At 36.9% G+C, this 16,894-nt stretch overlaps 1 protein-coding gene across 1 annotated transcript in view; it reads left to right on the top strand.

Annotated features, from left to right (window-relative positions):
* Positions 1 to 16,894, top strand: part of SPEF2 (sperm flagellar 2) — a 191,094-nt gene that overhangs the window by 84,997 nt on the left and 89,203 nt on the right. The window contains exons 18-20 of the mRNA XM_063087801.1: positions 5,123 to 5,280; positions 8,531 to 8,689; positions 11,926 to 12,000. Of these exons, the coding sequence (XP_062943871.1) occupies positions 5,123 to 5,280; positions 8,531 to 8,689; positions 11,926 to 12,000 (392 nt within the window). The remainder of the gene's footprint in view (positions 1 to 5,122; positions 5,281 to 8,530; positions 8,690 to 11,925; positions 12,001 to 16,894) is intronic.

Here is a 16,894-nt window from a genome sequence, read left to right on the forward strand (position 1 = left end):
GGAAATGGATAAATTTCTGGGCACATACAAACTACCAAGACTGAACCAAGAAGACGTAGAAAAACTGAACAGACAAATAAGCAATGAGATTAAAGCAGTAATCAGCAGTTTCCCAACAAAGAAAAGTCCAGGATTGGATGGTTTTATTGCTGAATTCCACCAAACCTTTAAAAAAGAATTAATATCAATTCTCTTCAAACTATTCCAAAAAAATTGAAACAGAGGTCATTCTCCCAAACTCATTCTTTGAGGCCAGCATCACCCTGATGCCAAAACCAGACAAAAACCACCAAAAAAACCCAAACAAACAAACAAAACACTACAGGCCAATGCTTTGATGAACATAGATACAACAATACTCAACAAAATATTAGCTATCAGAATAAGCAACACACCAAAAAATTATATAACACCATCAAGTGGGATTCATCACAGGGATGCAAGAACGGTTCAACATACACAAGTCAATAAATGTGATACATCACATCAACAAATAAAGGACAAACACCATATGATTATCTCAATAGATGCAGAAAAAGCATTTTACAAAATTCAACATTTTTCATGATAAATACTCTCAGCAAATTAGATATAGAAGGAAAGTATCTCAAAACGATAAAAGCCATATATGACAAACCCACTACCAATATCATCCTGAATGGGGAGAAGCTTTCAGCTTTTCTACTAAGAACAGAAAAAAAATGAAGCCCACTCTCACTGCTACTATTTAACATAGTATTGGAGGTACTAGCCAGAGCAATCAAGCAAGAGAAAGAAATAAAGTGCATCCAGATTGGTAAAAGATGAAGTCAAATTATCCCTGTTTGCAGATGACATTGTCCTATACATACAAAAACCTAAAGACTACCAAAAAACTCTTAGAGGTAATAAACAATTTCATTAAAGTTGCAGAATACAATATCAACACACAAAAATCAGTAACATTTGTACACTCCAGTAACAAATTAACAGAAAAAGAAATCAAGAAAGCAAGCCCATTTACAATAGCCACCAAGAAAATAAAATACTTAGGAATCAATTTAACCAAGAAGGTGAAAGATTTCTACAATAAGTAGTACAAATCACTACTGAAAGAAACTTATTTTTTTTATTATTTTTTTAATATTATTTTATTCATTGAATCAAAATTGATGATACATATTTTGGGGGTTGAAAATTGAGATATGTTGATCAAATCAATATTACTAGAATATGTATTGTTACAAATCATAATTATTCTTTATGCCCCTTGTCCAATCTCTCCCCTTCCCCTATTCCCTCCCCCTCCCCCCCTCTAATTACCCTAGATTTCTTCTCTCCTTCTGAAAGAATCATGGTTACTCTGTTAATTTGTTGCCTAGATGATCTGTCCAATGCTGAGATGTGATCAGGTCCCCCCAATATTGTCATAGAGCAGATGCTGCTTCTGTCACTCTGAAATGGGCTTGGTGGAAAGAGACATCCTCTTCTTTTCTTTGACTCTGATGGCGACTCTCCTTGTGTGAATGCACCATAGCGGTTGGTAGACCATTTGCGTGGTGCTTGTGGTGTCTAGTCGCTTTCGCGGCAGCCATGGTTATTACAGAGGCTGCAGTGGGCCACCTACATGGGGGTGTTGTTTCTGGTATGCTCCTTGGCACTGGTGGTATGCCTGGTTGTGGGGTGTGTCTGGTCCCCTTCTCCATGTCTCTGGTCCCTGGGCAGGCTCCAAGTCACTGATGGCATGTGCCAGGTTGTGGGAGGTGTGTCCAGTCCCCTTCTCCATGCTTCAGGACACCAGGCGGGCCCCGAGGCACTGCACAATGTGCCTGGTTGTAAGAGAGAGGTCCAGTCCCCTTCTCCATTCCCTGGGTCCCTGGGTGGGCTCCAAGATGCTGGCATGGTGTGCCTGGTTGTAGGATGGTGGTCCGGTCCTCTTCTCCATGCCCCAGGTCCCTGGGCAGGCCTCAAGACATTGGCTTGGTGTGCCTGGTGTGGGAGAGAGGTTCAGTCCCCTTCTCCATGCCCTGGGTCCCTGGGAAGGCCCCGAGGTGCTGGCATGGTGTGCCTGGTTGTGGGGAGAGAGGTCTAGTACCCTTCTCCATACCTCGGGTCCCTAGGAGGGCTCCGAGGTGCTGGCAGGGTGTACCTGGTTGTGGGAGAGAGGTTTGGTCCCCTTCTCCGTGCCTTGGGTCCTTGGGCAGGCCTCAAGGTCTGGGCATGGTGTGCCTGGATGTGGAAGAGAGATCCAGTCCCCCTTCTCCTTGCCTCAGGTCCCCATGCTGACACAGTTTCCCGGGAAGTGGGAGTGGGGTCCAGTCCCCAGATCTAAGCCTCCCGGTCCCAGGCAGGCCCCAAGGTTCTGGTGGTGTGCCTGGGCCAGAACTAATTTTTTGTCTGTTGCTTCTAACACGGGGAACTTCCTGTGGGAACCTGTACTTGAGCTGTGTGGTTGTTTAAATTGCTGCTTTGCTGCTGTTTCCCTAAGGAAGGCTTTTTGTGCAGCTCACGGTTTAATGGTTGACCTTATAGATACTTCTGGCTCTCTAGAGACCCAGTGGATCTGTGTTCTGTAGAATCTCTGATCTGGGCCTGAGTCTTTTCATCAAACTGCACCCCATGAAATTCTGCATTCCTGACCAGTCTCCTCTGAGTGGTCCTGCACTGATTGGGGGACATGTTGTCTGTCCTTGCTGTGTCCCAATGTTCTCCTGGTGTTCCCATCTCGCCCACTGCCCATGCTCCAAACACTTCCCATGGGGCTGACTCAGTGCTGTACCTTCCAATAACTCACCAGCTTCTGAGTGGCTCCTTTTTTCTGGTTTTTCTAGCTCCTCACTCCTGCGTGGGTCCATGGGAACCTTATTAGTGGTCCTGTTGTCCTGGGGGCCACCAAGGCCCTCTTCTCCCCTTCCGCCTCCAAGCAACTCCATCTGAAGGGCACAGCTGTGACTTCTGCCAGCTCCTGTTCCATGTGCTCATCAGCTCGAGCCTTAAAGCAGCCATGGCTCAAAACACTCAAAGCAGTTTTTTCTTTCTCTCATCGTAGTTTCTCCCACCTTCATGAACTCCGTAGGTCTCTCCTCTTCTTCCCCTGAGCCCAGCAGCCCCAGCTTGGCTGATGTTAAATTTTTATAGTCATAAATTGGTTGATTTGTGGGAGAGAGTGACACTGGGAACCATTTATTCCACCATCTTGACTGGAATTTCCCTCTACTGAAAGAAATTTAAGAGGACACAAAAAGATGGGAAGACATTTCATACTCTTGATTTGGAAGAATCAACATTGTGAAAATATCTATACTACCTAAAGTGATTTATCAGTCAATGCAATCCCCATCCAGATACTAATGCCCATCCAAATACCAATGACATTTTTCACAGAAATAGAAAAATCAATCCTAATATTTATATGGAGGAAAAAAGACCCTGAATATCCAAAGCCTTCCTGAGCAGAAAAATAAAGCTGGAGGCATAACACTACCTGACTTCAAATTATACTACAAAGCAATAGTAACCAAAACAGCATGGTACTAGCATAAAAACAGAATACTTGGACAAATGGAACAGAATAGAGAACCCAAAAATCAACCCACATACTTAAAACCAACTGATCTTTGACAAAAGCAACAAGAACATTGGGGAAAAGACTGCCTGTTCAATAAGTGGTCCTGGGAAAACTGGACATCTGTATGTGGAAGAATGAAACTAGACCTGTACCTCCTGCTATATACCAAAATCAAATTAAAATAGATTAAAGAGTTAAATATAAGACCTAAAGCTATAAAACTCGTAAAAGAAAACATGGGGGAAACACTTCAGGAATTAGAACTGGGCAAAGATTCTATGAATAAGGCCCCACAAGCACAGGCAACAAAATTAAAAAATAAATAAATGGGATTATATCAAACTAAAAAGCTTCTTCACAGCAAAAGAGACAACAGAGTAAAAAGACAACCTACAGAATGTGAGAAAATATTTGCAAATGATGCATCCCACAAGGGATTAATATTCAGAATATATAAGAAACTCAAACAACAGTTAAAAAAAAAAACAAGTGACCTGATTAAAAATGGGAAAAGGAGCTAAAGAGGCATTACTCAAAGGAAAATAAACAGTGGCCAACAGACTTGAGAAAATGGTCAATAACTAAGCATCAGGGAAATGCAAATCAAAACCACATTGAGATATCATCACCCACGGTAAGACTGGACAATATAAAAGAGACAGAGATTGACAAATGCTGGGGAAGGTGCAGAGAAAGGGGACCCCTCCTACCCTGTTGGTGGGACTGTAAATTAGTGCAGCCATTATGGAAAACAGTATGGAGATTCCTTAAACAACTATAGGTAGAACTGCCATACAATCCAACAGTCCCACTGCTGGATGTATACCCTAAGCAATGGACATCATCATGTTGGAGGGATACCTGCACTCCCGCGTTTATCAGTTCTATTTATAATACCTAAGAGTTGGATACAACCTAAATGTCCATCGGCAGATGACTGGATCAGGAAAATGTAGTATATATACACGATGGAGCATTACTCTGCTATAAAAAGAATGAAATTCTGCTATTCACAGCAACATAGATGAACTTAGAGAAAATTATGTTCAGTGAAATAAGCCAGGTACAGAAAGAGAAATACTGCATATCCTCACTCATAAGTGGGAGCTAAAAGAATAAACAAATACATAAAAAAAGAAAGAAGGAAAGATACAACAATCATAATAATTCATTGAACTTTCAAAGTGTGGAACTGACACCACCAGAGGAGGGAAAGGGGGAAGGAGGAGAGGAGGTTTGTGAGAAATTGGTAAAGGGCCACAAAAAATGAATACACTGTGTAATGATAAATATAGTAATATACCTGATTTGAGTATCACATATTGCACACAGGTATTGATACTCAATGCTGAACCCTACAGATATGTACAATCAGTCACGTTTCAATAAGAAAAACAGAAAAAAATAAAGCAACCAACATTCCATTGTCTTTAGATTTTTTTTCAAGTTCCTTTTTCAGATTCAACTATATTGGCAGCCTATTTTTTTCATTATTCGTGTCAGGTGAATCATGCTTAATGTCATTCAAATATTTTAATCAATATGTGATATTCATATAATATATTGATTTTGCAGAATTATAGGCTTCTTGGACAATTGGCCTTCATTGGAGCAATGGTTTTCAGAGCCAGAAAATATTTTGATAAAAATCAATGCTGAAATAAATGAACAGTCTTTGTGGCAGAAAGTAAAAGAAATTTTGGCAACTGAAATAGTTAAAAAAAAGAGTAAAGGTAATTACATTTATTTATAAATTTGAGCCTATGTAACTAAAGTATGCGGTTTTAATGAATTCAGGAGGAAATGAGAGTGTGACTGCAAATGGCAAAGTTCTGTCTTGTTTTGAATTATACAAGAGTTTTTCAAAAAGTTCGTTGAAAATGGAATTAAAAGGTAATATGAAACTTTGTATTAACTTTTTGAAAACCATTTCTACCATTTACAAGTGTGTTCTGCCTCTTATTTAGCTTTCTGCTGCATATGCATATGTTTTTGAATAAAAGATATCTTCTTTCTTACTCTTAATTTAATTTAATCAAAAGAGATCACCTTGTTGAAAGCATTGTTTTCATGTAAAAAAAAAGCAGCAAGAATAGCAGAGTTAAAATTAAGGATGTCAGTCACATTGTATACTCTTAACATATACAATTTTTTTTTCAATTAAGTATTTTCAAGTAAAAAATTAAGGATGTTATGGAGAAGAGTAAAGATTTCATTTTGTTAAATTCAGCATTAGAAGGATACAGGGATTGAATTCTCCTTTTAGGATGGAACCACCAGGCAATTTATTTACCCAAATCTACCTATTTTGATATAAATTTATTGATTGTTAATTACTTACTTACTAGTCTGCTTCTGGAGTATGTATCACCCACATTAAACTGTTCTGACCTCTTTTCTCCTTAATTCAACCAATAATAATCGCCCATTAACTTTTCATTGTATTCTTGGAACTTATTATTAAAAGTAATCTTTAAGCTCAGTCCAATGCCAGACTTCCATTGAGATTTTATCTTCGAGAAATGATTTCAGAATGAAATCTTTCCTTTTTGTTTATCAATCACCCCTAATTATATGGACAGTTGCAATTACTTGACATAATAAAGAATGGCCAAAGTTAGTATCAGAAGGATTCTAAAATGGACTTGGTAGCGTGCTCTCTCCCATCAGTAACTACCATAATGTATCAGTTGGCTGACACCAAAATAGACTGTAGGTATATATCACAATCACCATGAGAACTGGACCTAACACTTGGTAAGACAAGCTACTACATTTGAAAAGTTTACTCCAAATCACGCCAATGTGAGCCTTGCAGACAGAACATAAACCAATCAATGTATTTTAAGAGGCTTAACATGTCATTTGACAGTCAGAAACTAGGCTGAGAGGAAGAGGGATACCTTCACAGCAGTCTTACAAAGTCTTGGTTGGAAGGCAAAACGAAAGTAATTCTAACCTGTAAAGGTTTGAAGCTACAGATTAGAATCAGTTTGTTTTTGCCAGCTACCAGATTCAACTTCAACCTTTCCTAAAGGTTTTACATTCTAATCACTGACTACATTAATAAATCAACTGCCACTTATATTAGATTTACGTTCCAATCAGTTAATTACTTTAACCAATATTTTATCATTAAAACAATACACATTTACCTGGCTCAGTACTGTGTATTCAGCACCCTGATTAAGTATGTGCTTTTATTAAACACAGATGTACAGAACAGAGTCTGGAAGTATATACAATACTTGATGGTAGAGGAAGAAGGGCAAAGAGACTTCACAGACAATTCCCTTTTCTACTTTCTTGTCTAAATTCTTGAATTTTTTTAAGCAGTGATTATGTATTACTTTTTAATCAGAAAACCACCCTAATTTTCACTTTGTAAGAACATCTAATAGAATGAAGCCTCCTTGCTTGCTGAATTAAAAAGAATATTCTAAGGGCCAAGGAAACGTACATAAAAAGAAATAATCACACAACAATGCAAGTATTCATTGCCCCGTGGTACGGTCAGTAATGTTGGGGGCATTTGCAGCGTGGAGACTGGAAAGTCTGGGCAGTCAGGGGGGCTGTGCCAGGAAGAGTAAAACTGAGTCATGAAAGGCAAAGCACTATAGCAATGATAGGAGCCTAGAAAGACACAAACCAGCCATGCTCCATTCCTCAAGGCATTCGGGCCAACAAGAGAGCCTGGAGCACTCTTCCTTCAGATATCCGCAGAGCTAACTCCCTGACTTTCTTTTTGTTTTTGCTCAAATGTCACTTTATCAGTGGGCCTACCCAGCTTAGCAGTCTATCTAAAACTTAAAAAGCTGCCCTCTAGCACTCTTGATCCCCCTGACTCTTGTTCTATTTTTTCTCTATAGCACTTACCACTGTCCATCCTTTTGTATAAATTAGCATATTCATCATGTTTATGGTTTTTCTCCTACCACTAGAATGTAAGCTTCAAAAGACCATCAGTTTTTCTGTTTTCTTTTACTATTGTATCTCTGGCAATCAGAATTGTGCCTAGTGTTGTTTGTATCATCATCATCATCATCATCCATAATAGTCATAGTTTTACTTTGCTGTTATAGCCGTTCAAGGCACAATTCAGTTTCAATAAATAGTTGTTGCATGAATGAATATATTACTAAGACTTAACTGAAGACATATGTACTATGCACTGTTCTGTGCTTTATGTGTATTTATTTATTTAGTATTTAATATTTTCTATTTTATTAACATTTAATATTTAATGCCGCACCTTTCTTTCCTCTTCTGTTTCCACACCACCCTGACCTCTTCTGTCAGATTGCTCTTTACCTTCTCTTTATATATTCACAGGGAATTTCGAAATAATCATTTACTTTCTCATTCATCTTTATTAGCTACTTCTAGATGGTTACTTTTACATTTGGTATCCCTTTGCCTACACTTTTTACATGATATATACACACATGCATCACTACCACCATTACCACCACCACCACCATCACCATCACATCACCACCACCTCAACCAACACCCCTACCAGCACCATCATCACCATTGCCATAACCACAACCATGATCACCACCACCTCAACCACCACCCCCACCTACATCAGCACCACCAGCACCATCATCACCATTGCCATAACCACAACCATGACCACCACCACCTCAACCACCACCCCCACCTACACCAGCACCACCAGCACCATCACCACCACCATCACCTATACCAATACCCCCATAACCACTCACACCACCACCACCACCACTATTACCATCACCACCACTCTCCCCAACCCCATCAAGAGGCAAGGGAGACCAGGTAGAGAAGGCTTAAAACTTGGCTTTAAGGACTAGATGATTGAAGGGAGAGCCTTAAAACATGAATTACCCTGAATCTAGTAAGCATAATTTCAAATCAATTTAGGTTTCTTTTAGTTCCAGTGACATAGTGGGTGTCTGGAGACACTAATCAAGAATCATTCTTATTATCCTTTTGAAGTTCAAAAGAAATTAGAAGAAAAAGAAGCTGAGAAAAAAGCAGCAGCTTCCCTGGCTGAGCCGCTGCTGCCGCCTCCTCCTGAACCAGAGAAGGAGAAGGGAATTCATCCTCAGCATGAGACTTCAAAAACTCCTCCTGCAAAAGGAAAACTGCAATCAGGTGATTGACAGATTTCTAAATGCTGTTTGCCAGTTTCTTATTTTCACCTAGTAGAGAATTATAAATTATAGTACCAGTTCATTTTCCTAGATTCAGACTTTGGGCACCTTCAATCATTCGAAACAAAGCTCTACACTCAGATGGAAGTGGAAAAGTTCACTTAGTGGCTAGGAAATAATTGTTGTAAAACCCAGGTTCTTTATTCTGTAGGAGGGAATGTGAGGTCATCACACTCAGGCTACTTATTAGAATAAGACCACCGGTGAGAAGAGGAAAGGCACAGATTAGCAAGAAGTAACAGGGAAGATCAGGAGGACAGACATCTGCTTGCTGAACTGTAGACTTACATTTGTATAAAGAGTGAGAACTTCTCAATAAAATATGAATTAACATAGATGGTTGTCCACAAGAATCAGGGAACAAATCAACAGCATTCATTAGGGACTAGACTTTATATGTAACTGTAAATCTTCAGGGCTAAGTGAGCATAAAAGGATAGAAACAAGAATCTGATATATCAGTAAACATATATTTATGGATATATATTTAAAGACTCTGTATAGAGAATATTGTTTAGTTTAATTTCTTTTTAGATTGTTAACCACTAAGGACCATGAATCTGGCATTACATGGTAGACAATATAATGGCAAAAGTAAAGTGCTCAATTGTTGTAATGCATGATGTTGATAGAATGTCAGTATCAGTATAATGTGTGTAGGAAGCAAATATGGCCTGAGTTTCTCGTTTCAGCTTTATACATGGCTGGCTGTGTAGTTACACAAGTCTACTTGAGTATCCTTGATGTCGTGTCATGACTATATTTCTAAACTCCCTAATCTTTCTGTTTCATGGAGATTTAAGATGGATCTGAATTTTTAAAAATACTAAATTTATCCATATTAAAGAATAGTGAAGACTTTAGTAATATATATTATGGTATATTAAAGACCATTTTACTCCAGTAAATTGGGGCTTAGCTAAAGGCAAAATACACAAGCCCTAAAATATTTTTATCATATGAACAGTAAAACGCAAACCATGAATTAAATATACACCCTTTTCCCACTACCTCATTAGGAATTCAAAAACAATTCAGAGGTCTGGAGGAGAAATGAAAACCTTTAAAATGCCGTTTAGAACTAGTGAAGACAGTTTTCACAGTGGCTCAAGTGGGCCTGGAATTATCTGATACGGTCCTTTATCCTATGGCCATGACTCTCCCCACCTCTTTCTCCCCCTCGGCTTGTTCACAACCAGGAGTATCTATATATTTGAGCCATTCCCTGGAACCAATCTCTAGTGTTTCCAGTTATGACATAGTTCACTCTTTAACTTTCTGAAGTTTGTTTGCTATTTAAAAATTGTATTCTTGAATACTGTGCATTGGAGGAATAATAAATTTATTGTTGCTTCAAAGAGTGGTTGTGCCTGTTTCTTCTTTCCACCAGTGGCAGGGCTAGTGCCTGAACCTTAAAAATGTGTAGAAATATATAAAAATGTATAAAAATGTTAATCTACAGAAGCCTAATCACTGCTGTCCAACAACAATGCATTACTGGCAGGAAGTCCCTTGCGCGTGGGCATTGACAGGGCAGTAGAGCAAGCAGCACTGTCCCTGCAGTTCAGGGAAGCTTGGATAAGCCAGGGAAGGTTTAGGGACAGAAGTTTCCAGCAGGTTTTTTTTTTTTTTTAATTTTTATATAAACAATTTACTAATTTTTTTCAAAAGAGAACATTTTCAGAACTAACAACCTTAGTATTCTGAACATGCCCAATTCAGACATTAGAATAGTCTTTAGAAGTTGAAATAAAAAGAGGAATTATTTACTGAAAAACAAAAACAAAAAAATCTGGGTGAAAATGAGGTAGAGAAGGAGGCATACTACACCTAGTCCTAACAGTCATTCTGTCCACTTATACTTCTGTATTTTACGTAGTCCTGCATTTTATATCTGCCTCAAATGCACTTGAGATTAAATTTGGAAAACTTCACAGTAAGGCTTCATTGAAGAGTTTATTATCAAATCACTACCAAATGTCAATATCTAACTTAGAACTAAAGTTCTCACTATGAAAAAACAGAATAGTACCATTTATACTACTATTTAAGAACTTTTTGATATTTCAGAGCTAATAAATTATTTTGGGCAGAGTGCATGCTACCTCCAGCAGAAATTAGACTTGCCCAAAATACTTTATAAGTTCAGTGTCTTTTACTTTCTTTTATTTGTCACTTTGTACTAAAGTCTAGAGCTAGTTAAATATTTTTAATCAGGAACTAGGAGCTTATTAAGACTTTTTATTAAGCTTATTTCTTAAAAAAAAAACAAGAAGAACAACATAAGTCAAATATTTGGATTTTTTTTTCTTTCTTCTAGAGTTTGGTGGTAAACTGTTTGCATGGTTAAAGGTCTTTTTAGAAAGGTTATAAAGTTTCAAAGGTAATCCTTCTCTGTATCACTCACTTGTCTTATTTCTATAGAATCTTGGTTGTCAGATCTGAGATATTTAAATAAAGTGATATGTGCTAAGCATTTACACATTCTTTTAACTATCACTTCTAAATATAAAAAAAGTCTTATTGGCCTCCATATCATCGGCTTCCCATTTTTCACCTTCCAATATACTTTTGATCTAGACTCCCGGGAATATAAGGAAATATACGCAAGCCATCCTTTGCATTACAAGTTGCAGTCAAGGAAAAATGGGACTGTAAAAGTCACAGGGCAACCAAATGTGTGGTCAAGAGAGGCAGAAGGATGCAGAATATCAAAACAATATGGCTATTTAACTCTTCTTCAAAGTGTTTTGGCATCGTTCTTATTACAGTTCCAGCTGTCTTAGTGTATAAGGATCTTTCAGTTGAAATAAATCTAAATAGAGCCAGATACTTCAAGTGGCCTTGTGATTAACTTTGAAAAACTCCACAGCTAGTTCCATTAAAAAATTTATGATCACATTCATTACCAAATGTTAATATTAAAGTTAGGACTAAACTTCTCAGTGTGACAAAATAGAGTAGTGCTAGCTGGGCTATCTAGTCAAGAAGTTTCAAACCATAGTCTATCTTCACACTAATTTTAACTCACAGTAATGGCCTGAGCCATTTCATGGGGTTCAGAAGTGTAATTGTTTATCTGTGTTGTGAGGAGTAATGTTTGATTTCGTACAAATCAGATAGCCCAGGCTATTGGAGAAAATCAGCAATGATACTTGTGTGTTGAATTTTGTTTAGAAACCTCACATGGTAAGCAAGAATCTCTTCAGGAAGGAAAAATGAAGAGAAGTGAAACTGCACTCAAAAGAAAAGGTAAAGCAGATAAAGATAGATATAATTAAATAGAACTCTGCATTGTATAACTGTCTCAGTCAAAATAGCTAGATTGGTACAGTAGTATATTTTTATATATTTTGAACCATATTTTCTTGGGCCCTTATTGAATTGCTTTCACTGATAATAAGCACTTTGGTAAAAAGTCCTCAACTTTCTCCACAACATAACATAGCAGTGGAGGTGAAACTTTCATTATACAAATAATAACCTGGTAGTATATTTTCTGAAGGATTATTTTGCCCACTACATCATTCAATGGCCCGGACATGAAATCCAAAGTGAGAAATAAATTTTATGCCGAGTCAAGGAACAGAATTTTTACCCTGAGTGATTAGATAGTGGGTACCTCTAAATAATAGCATTTCCCTTTCTGTTCTAGCTGTCTGTGAGTACAGAACCATAGTAGTGGCTCAGATTTAGTAACTGTACAGGGTCCTAGCTCTCAATATCTGCTTTCTAATTCCTCTCCTGGTTTTGAAATTCCCTTTCAAGTTATATTTTTCCTGACCCTAATTTCATTTATGCTTTTCTTTTTCTATTTAACTTTAGCTATTTATCTGAAATAAGGGGGATATAATTTTTAAAGGAATTGACATTTGTTACCAAATAATTCCAGATTCTAAAAGGTATGTTAGTTAGATTTCTGTTGAAGCTTCAATAGCAACCAATTAATTAAAGACTGAAATGTAGTTATGGCTACATGTGGTTGACTTCTTCCAGGGTACATTCAAATGTCATTGTCATGAAGTATGTACCCTTAACTATTCATCACAGACTGCCAATGCAGTTGCAGTTCAATAGTGTGCAATGCTCACAAAAAGGTGTTTATTTTGGCATATAAGTATACATGGCCATGATTCCCAATCTCACCCTTCTCTGATTATGTAACACGATGGGTTTATGTAACTAGAGCTAGTTGGCAATTTAACACTGAGATAAAAATTTAAGCTAAAATTTTAAGGACTATAGTTTATGCTCAGCTCTTATTTGTTTACTAATAGAATAATTTTCACTACATTACTCATTCCTTGCTTTCTCACTGTTCTCAAAAGAGCAAATGAAAGATCCTCACAGAGAGTCATTAAAAATAGAAATTAAATATACCTATGCATATTAGATTCCAAATAATCAAATTAAACGTAATAATGTACATGCTCTAAGAGAATCCTTAATTAAAAGCATACAGACTGCAAACAAACCATAAGCAAACACACAAGTTCAACAATCAAATATATACATTGGCATCACGTGGTTAGCTCAATTTAACTAACTCCAAAGACTTCCAAATGTTTTTTTCTTTTATTTTACTATATTCTACTATGTTGAATAATATTTGAAATAGGTAAACCCTCCGTCAAGATTTAGAAGTTTTTCCATTGCGTATAAATGCTGTTATTTTGACGATTATAACAGGATTTCCTTCTTGGGGAGGAAGTTACATGATTTTATTTATTAGTATTTGAGATTATCACCATTGAAGGTGAACACTATTAATTGATTATTTGTTTATCTCACAGACTATTTTATACAATTATATTCAAAACGTTGCTTATGAGTTGAGAAACCATCTCTTTTCTCTTTCCTTCAAACTTATTATTTTCTGCTGTTGGCATCATTGACTGATTCATATTCTTCTCTGCATATGAGATCAACCTCTATCCTCTTCACAAAATCTTGACTCTGAGATGCCATTCATATTTGTACTTACAGTGTTCTTAAATGTATTTATCTTCTTCAACCCATTTGCCACTGTCCCATTATATTCCTTCATAAAACAATGGTTTTTCAACCATATAGCCTTACCCAAGAGATGTTAATTAAGAGCTAAATGAAGAAAGTTTTCCATAATCAACTAAGTCCAGAAAATGTCAAGTTACATCAATTTAAAATGCTTTTAATTACAGAATTATTTTTTCTGTGTCAATTAGCATCTCTAAGGGAGTGGGAGATACAGTATGTAAGATGCCAGGACATTTTGGCTGCTGAATTCTCCCTTGAAGAAGTATCTGTTGGGACTGGAGTTTGTGGAACAAACACTTGGAAACAATGTCATCTTTAATTTAAATGGCCTGCTCTATGCATGTATTAGTATTAGCAGTTCCAGTGCTTGCCTCCTGATTCAACTTACAGTTTCAATTATTGTAGGGCTACCAGGCCACTTAACTTATAATACATGTCAATGTTATAAACATGAATGACATTTAATTGGAAGGATGTGGATGAATAGAGAAAAAAAGACGAAAGTGAAATGAAATTGAAACAGCTAGATGCATCTATGAGAGCAGTGGCTCTTAAAGTGTGGTCTCTGGACCAGTAACATTCACATCACCTGGGACTTGTCAGCAGTACAAACACTCAGCTCCACCCCAGACCTACTGAAACTCCAGAAATGGGGCCCAGCAATTTAACACACCCTCCAAGGGATTCTGATGATTATTTAAGTTTGAGAATCACTATACTAGAGGCCAAGGCATATTGCTCTATTGTAGCCACTGGATTATCAAAAATATTCAACTATTTCTAATGTATTATTTATGATATACCCCTTTCTCGAAAGTATTTAAGTTGGATTACAATAAAAACACATGTATATAATAATGCTGTTGAAATAGAAATATAAATCCAAAGCCCTGAAATAGGGAATTAGCATATCCAGCCCAAGGACACAATGCTCATTAAACTCAGAATAACCACAAACAAGGTGAGGAAAGAAGCATGGATGAGTTACTTTATTCATATTCTCAGACAAGAGGAGATATACCAATTCTAAAAGAAAAAAATAAAAAACAGAAAACTAAGCTTTTCCAGGATTCATTTCTATAATAGATTTTTCTCACCTGGGACCATAAAAAGAGGTCAGGATATGGCACAATGTACAACGTCTAAACAGGTTTCATAGCGAAGGCAAAATACATTGGGTTTCATCAGATGGGTGAGCCACACATCCAAAAGTTGATGATTAATTTATTATTATGGTTCACATAGCAAAATTCAACCGCAATCTCCTTTTCTAACACAATTTACAATCATAATAACAAACTACCTCTTGTGAAGTGCCTAGTATGTGCCAGGCACTACGCAAGATAATTTACATAATTTCACTAAATTCTCACAATCACCTATGAAGCGGAAATGATCATTTTTCCACTTCAAATATGAGGAAATTGAGAGTCAAAATAAATAAGGAAGTGTCTTGTTAGAAACAGTTAACCTTTGAGAGCCTCTTCTCTCTTTGGGAAATGTAATCTGCACTCCCACATTAACTTGCAACACTAAATTTCTCATAGCTTGCCTGGATTTTGCCTTAATAGTGTAATCAGAGTTTAAAGAAATTAAATACTATTTATGCTTTTAAGTATTTCTTTTTAATGAATCTATTTCACAGCCTATAATTTTTAAAAACTTAAGCAGAAAATTACCAAAAAGAAATTTGGCATGGAATGTAAACAGAAAACAATCTTAAAATCAATTTATGAGCAAAGCAAATAGTATTATAATAACTGCTAGAGTTTGCAATTTCTAAATGTCAATCTAATGAACCCTTACAAATATGAACTACATCAATAGACACTAAAAGGTAATAAAGTGTGACAATAAACAGCATGCAGTCTGAGTCCAACCTGCCTAGACTGAAATTCTAGCTCTGCAATTTACTGTATGGGTTACCTTGGGCAGGTTGCTCTACCTTGATATGCCCCAATTTCCTCATGCAAAAATGAGGTAAAAGAGTGCTTGCTCATGTGGCTATTGTAAGGAATAATTAAACATACCAAAAAGTAGATAGATAAAACACGGTCTGGCTCAGTATAAGCTCTAAATAAATATGGGCTATTATTACTGGCCCCAGACCAAGTCTCTGAAGACAGTGGGCAGAAAGAGGAATCATCTGCAAAGTTGACCTAGGGCATTCCCATCACTTCTCACTGTTTGCAATAATTATACTAAACTCAATTTTATAAGCAATCCCAGTTAACCAGTCTCATTACTTTACAGTTGTCCACCTTCCATATCCCCAGCTCCACAGAGAGTAACAACATGAATTTTAGGATACTGAGGAGGGAACACTTTCCCTCCATGAGCTTTTCTACAATAGCTTCTCAGTAGTGATTTACAGAACACATTTTCAATCTCTGGCTCCTTGCCTAACACTGGCCGCCTTCTCTTCCTGGTTGTGTTGCTTCAGTCTGTTCTATTCTTTAGCTAAAATTTTCATCTTATCCAAAACACCCTGAGTCTCAACTTTGGTTGCACTGTTTGCAGCCCAGGCAGCCACAGGCACTATCTGTTAACAAAAAGTTGGGTTTTGCTGACCCCAAGGCAATAAGAAAGGCATAGCTATTAACTGATCTTCTGGCTTCTACCTAGTAAAGCTGATAATTAAATCAGGTCCTACAGAAAGTATGTTGTGACTGAAAGGTAATAGTAATGCCTTTCAGAAAAGGAAAAAAACAAACAATAAACCAGATGTTCCATATCTTTTCCTCCTCCTACAACTCTCACCTCCCTGAGTAATGCCAATTTAATTTTTAAAAGTTCTGGTTTTCTTAATGTCCTTTCATCAATTGATATAGTTTACTCTTATCTTAAAATTTATGATTTACTTTCTTACTTTAAATTTTGATTCCAGCTCTTGAAGATTAATTGCCCAGACATTTACTGAGTTCCAACTGTTATTTTGTTTGCTCAAATCCATTGCTGTCATTTCATCTTTGGTTGACCATTTCATCTTTGATTTAATCTTTACTTATAACGTTGATTAAATAAATCTTGCTTTCTAAAATTAAAATTTTTTGTACCCTATTTTATTTTTATTTGTACCTGTTCCAGCTCCGTGGGCTTCTCTGTGATACCATCAGTTTCTTAATAACAA

The sequence above is a fragment of the Cynocephalus volans genome, chromosome 2, assembly GCF_027409185.1.
Source record: "Cynocephalus volans isolate mCynVol1 chromosome 2, mCynVol1.pri, whole genome shotgun sequence".
NCBI classification, from domain to species: Eukaryota; Metazoa; Chordata; class Mammalia; order Dermoptera; family Cynocephalidae; genus Cynocephalus; species Cynocephalus volans.